General features: G+C 42.0%; 1 protein-coding gene across 1 annotated transcript; it reads right to left on the bottom strand.

Annotated features, from left to right (window-relative positions):
* Positions 1-2675: 2675 nt before the first annotated feature.
* LOC109208470 (reticulocyte-binding protein 2 homolog a-like) lies at positions 2676-3719 on the bottom strand. Its single transcript, XM_019371588.1, has 4 exons — positions 3588-3719; positions 3319-3510; positions 3003-3251; positions 2676-2948 (listed from the first exon to the last, which is right to left on the bottom strand). The coding sequence occupies exons 1-4, from the start codon at positions 3717-3719 to the stop codon at positions 2676-2678; spliced, it is 846 nt and encodes a 281-aa protein (XP_019227133.1).
* Between the last annotated feature and the right edge of the window lie 1169 nt (positions 3720-4888).

Below are 4888 nucleotides of genomic sequence, written 5' to 3'. Positions count from 1 at the left end.
CGGAAAGTCACCCTCAATACTCGAGACCCGAATGAAGGGAAACTGGGCCTGAATTGGGAAGGACCGTACCGAGTCCTCGGTGTTGTCGGTAAAGGATCTTACAAACTTAGCACGATGGAAGGTGAACTACTACCAAAAAATTGGAACATATCATTACTCAAATGATACTACTGATAAGGTATGACTCTATCCTTTTGTCCATTTAAGTTTAAAGCTAACTCAATGCAGGTTTTCGATCGAAGCTATCGAAGACACCCTTTTTACACGAAGGCCTTAGGTTTTAAATTATGCGTTGCATTCTTTTTCCCTTAGACTGGATTTTGTCCCAAATGGGTTTTACCGGTATGATTTTTAACGAGGCAACAACTATATGCTACCTAAGGAAAACTCGAACAGTATCCAAGGCTTCTTTTCAATCAACCTCGAATACTGGGGGGCATCAACCTCAGAGATCATATTTTTGAGGAAAATACTTCACGCCTAAGAGAGCCTCGATAGGAAAACTTTCTAATGGGCCAAACGGTCAGATGAACCGTGTCCATATAGAATAGTCGAGCCCCGACGACAAAACATGTCCGCATGTATCAATTATTTGAAGAAGCTTTCTGTTTATATCAAAAATACTTTGTGTCTCAAAGAAGTCTACTATTATAAGAGCTTTAAACTTATAATCTTACGGGAAACATCTCAAGGGCCAAAGCACTAATGCAACCCCGAGATACTCGGGGACTGTCATCGACAGTCAACACATCCGAGTCATCGAAAACTCGGACTCATAAGACCTCAAAGAGGCATCCCCTCGAAACAAAGGCCAAGGCAAATATACTCGGGGACTAAACTCTCGAACAAGTTCGAAAGATTATCGGGAAACAAGTCCAAGTGACATACCCGAAGGCTACGGCCATATTAAAGACTACGGTCATATAAAAAGGCTACAGCCAAAATAATGCGGCTCGGAGACGTCCGACTTCCGCCATAAATTAAAGGCATTCAAACACTTTGAAAAAATTGTTAAATCAGGCTACCCTCGGCAAAATCAAAATATAAAGGGCTTCGATAAATTCAGCCCTCGAATAATTTAAAGGCTTCGATAACATCAGCCTTCGAAAAAAAACCTCAAGGGGTATTCGATTATGTTTACACAAACTAATTATGTTCCGATTCATCGAACCTTCGAAAAACCCAATGGGTACGAAAACACATGCTAAGGCATAATCAAATTTTCACTAAGTCTTTTAGCCGAAAAGAGGGAAAACTTACATAGCCACTATTGGCCCAAGTAAATGTGAAGTTTTGAAGACTGACAAAGGAACTCAGACATGGGCCAGGTCCATCTTGTGAAGCACAGTTATGACCAACTCAAACATGTGAGATGCACGTGAAGGAGATAAATCTAACTTATCAGAAGTGATATCTCCTGATCATGATCGAAAAGGTTGCATATTGGATAAGGAGAAAGACTCCTTACACAAAGAGAAACACGGCTTAAGAAATGGATAGAGTTAGAGGATGAGACCAACTAGAACTCTATCACCAAGGAAGAGTAGCATCTGTATTCTAGTCAATCTCCTTTTACTAACTCCATAAATATCAGTGTTGTTCTCTTTTACAGGTAACGCACACAAGCAGAAGTTAAACGTGAATTGAGAGCAAAATAGCGAGGCAATTTTGCAAGCAATTCGTGTGAATCTTCAAGCGTGCAAACCTGAAGCTACTTCAACCAGATAGAAGAACCGGTTCCAAGTGTCTATCTTTTATTCTAGTTCAGTTGTAGTAGGTGATTTTACATTGTATCTTTCAGCTTATCTAGAAACAATTGTATTAGGTACTTAGAGTTTTCAAGTTAGAGTTAACTTGAAGTTATCGCAACAGTTGAGGATGTGTGCCACAAAAGGATTAGAGTTAATCTTAGGTTTACAAAAGAGTTTTTGTAAATACAGTTTTTGGCTCAGTGATTTTAGTGGAGAGTTTGGGAAAATCCTACTGGAAGGTAGGTCGTGGTTTTTTTCACCTTTTGAGCCAGGTGTTTTCCACGTAAAAATCTCTGTATTTATTATTCCGCAACAGTAGTAGTTGGAACACATAGAAGAACCAGGTAATTCTATAATCAGGTTAAACGAAAAATAGGGTACCACACAAATCACCCCCCCCCCCCCCCCTCCTTCTTGTGTGGTATTGAAGTATAAAACATCAGCCACACTAGAGGCCAAATTGGCCCAACTTAAAGAGCTTAAGGGTCGATATATAAAAGCCTAAGGGCCAACCTAAAGAGCCTAAGGGCCAACCTAAAGAGCCTAAGGGCCAACCTAAAGAGCCTAAGGGCCAAAATATATATAGAGTTCGAGACCTTGCTTACTCAACTCGGACTCAAGAGTCCCGACATCCCGAGCTCGCATCTAGTTGATTTAAGCATAGCTCGAGGATTACCTAAGACCTCAAGAGGCATTATGTTGGTCAATTAAAAACCTAAGGATTTATTATGTTTTGAGTCCAAACCAATACTCGGACTGATCATTTGAGTTGTACAATTGAATTTTCCATAAACAAGGACAAAATGAGATTTAACACAAGCCAAAGTTGAAACAATGAGTTCCTTTGTATTTCCAAAAGATATTTATAATACCCACAAGGGGTCCTCACATAAAAACACTAAGACAAAATAAAGAAACCTAAAACTACTCAGGAGCCACATCTTCGGCAGCTGCATCTTCGGGAGCCTCCTCCTCAGGGACTTTATCTTCATCCCCTCCACTCTCATAGCCACTAGCTGAGTCATCCTCATCAGAAAGCAAAGCAGCAGCCTCTTCTTCCAAAGTCTTTGCCCTTTCAATATCGACTAAGAGATCAAAGTCGCGAGCATGTACCTCCTCGAGGGTTTCCCTCCGGGACTGTCGCCTGGCGTGGTCAAGTGCGCATGATAACTTAACTTCGGCCGCAATAGAGATCTCCTTTGCCCGTTAGTTAGCTGCTTCAGCGTCAGCTCGGTACGAAGTTATAAATGCCTCAGCATCACATTTGGCCTTGGCAAGATCAGGAGCGGATTTAGCTTTAAGCTCCTCGATTTTGTGGCCTCGAGCCATGCTCTCCTCCTTCACACTTAGAAACTGGCGTTCGGGTGAAGCCAGCTGCTCCCGAAGAGTATCTCTCTCGGAGGCAAGACTTTCCATGCCTTGCCTCCACCCCAGGGTCTTGGCCTCCTTCATCTTGAGCTCCTCTCGAAGTTGCTCCGCCAGCTCACCCTTTTGTTGAAACTACAAAGTAAAAGTGTTAGTAGACTGATCGGGTAAATCTATAGCCAAACTCCAGAGGGTATATTACCTTTTCGGTAAGCTCGATTTGTTCTTGACGAGCCTTTGCCAGTTCGGCTCGAAGACCGCCGATCTCTTCCTCTTTCTTGACATAGAGGATTTTAAGACCGTCCCTCTCTTCCGTGATTTTCTTAAGCTCGGCCTCACATCGAGCAAGCTCAGCTCGAGACTTGGAGAACGCTTCTTTATGGAGCACAACGGCCTTCGCAAAAAGGGAGAGGTAAAACTCAGAATGACAAGGATAAAGCACAAGCGCAATTTTAGAGGGCAGAAACTTACTTTTTTGAAGAGCCGACAAGCCTCGTCAAAAATAAAAGAAGCATCTAGGTCGGGGCCAACTTCGATCCCTGTAAGGCATTCTCGAAGGATATCATGCCCTTCGTGGCTCGTCCCCACATCAGAAGTTTTCATGTTTTGAGCAACTCGGATTTGCCCCTCGGAGAACTTAGGACTAGGTGGCGACTCATCCACGTTGATCACCCCCTCGGAATGAATTCAAGTGATTTGGATCATTGAAGTCTGAGTAAAAGCCCAATGAATTAAGCCGGGATCGTATTCGGGGATCAACGGATGATAGAACAACGAAACGAAGAATCGAGTTGGCATACTGCGCACTGTCTAGTAAAATGCACATAACTTTTCTCTCAGAACTCTATTTGGGCTCCACAATATATGGTTGGAAAGCTAACTCAAAGGTCTACAACTTTCATGTTTTAAGGTTTTCCCAATTCTAAACGGAACAGGGTGAAACTGCACGAAACAATAGACTTGCCAAATACCACGTCCGTACCGCGCCCGGACCGCGACCGCGGACGTCCAGGCCTGGAAACTTGTCCTTTTTCGCGTAGGAGAAGGTATAATTGTTTGGGCCCGAACCTACTTGGTATATATACATGGAAAAATGGTATTTTGAGCAGGTTGGACATACTTTTGACATAATTTAGACCTAAGGAGGCTAAGGAGACCGGAGATTCGACCTAAGGAGGCAGAGACACAATAGGAGCAAGGCGGGGAATTCTTCTACGAGTTTTTCCTTCCTCTTCATATTTTTCAATGTTGGTTATGACATTTAGTATTGTAGTTTTGCATACTATTATGAATAGCTAATTCGATTTCTTGGATTTCTCTACTTGTTCAACTACGTGTTTGTTGTTGTTGATTGAATAGCCATCAATTGACTGTGCCTATTTAGTGTGTACTAATCGAGAGAGTACTTATTTAGGTAGTTGTTGAATAATGTCACTCATAACGTATGTGAAAAATCAATACAGTGGGTTTAAAGGCAGGTTTAGAAATAACAAAGCCTTGACGTGGTCATAATGAGCGGTTAGATAAAGCCAACTAGCGTAGTTCGAGGGAATATGTCTAGTAAATTATTATAGTTGCTCGAGAGAGAATTACAACACCTAAAGTGCTCACGATCGGTAGAGAATACATTGGCAAAATTGTAGGGAACATGGCTAGAAGGATTCCGACAATTGGGGAAATCATAACTCTAGACCTCCTTTATTTAGTCTCCAACCCTTTGTCTCGTTAATTGATAATTTTACCGCTTTCTAGTATTTTCTATTTGATTAGTT

This window comes from Nicotiana attenuata, unplaced genomic scaffold, assembly GCF_001879085.1.
Source record: "Nicotiana attenuata strain UT unplaced genomic scaffold, NIATTr2, whole genome shotgun sequence".
Taxonomy (NCBI): domain Eukaryota; kingdom Viridiplantae; phylum Streptophyta; class Magnoliopsida; order Solanales; family Solanaceae; genus Nicotiana; species Nicotiana attenuata.
The sequence above is the reverse complement of the archived record's forward strand: the minus strand, read 5'-3'. Positions and strand labels throughout refer to the sequence as shown.

Excerpts from the sequence above, each read along its gene's own strand:
- LOC109208470 (XM_019371588.1), bottom strand. The coding sequence starts at position 3,719 with ATGAAAACTTCTGATGTGGGGACGAGCCACGAAGGGCATGATATCCTT. Across the intron at positions 3,511-3,587 it reads CTTGTCGGCTCTTCAAAAAA|GCCGTTGTGCTCCATAAAGA; the intron begins GTAAGTTTCTGC and ends CTTTTTGCGAAG. Across the intron at positions 2,949-3,002 it reads AGGCCAAATGTGATGCTGAG|GAGATCTCTATTGCGGCCGA; the intron begins GCATTTATAACT and ends TAACGGGCAAAG.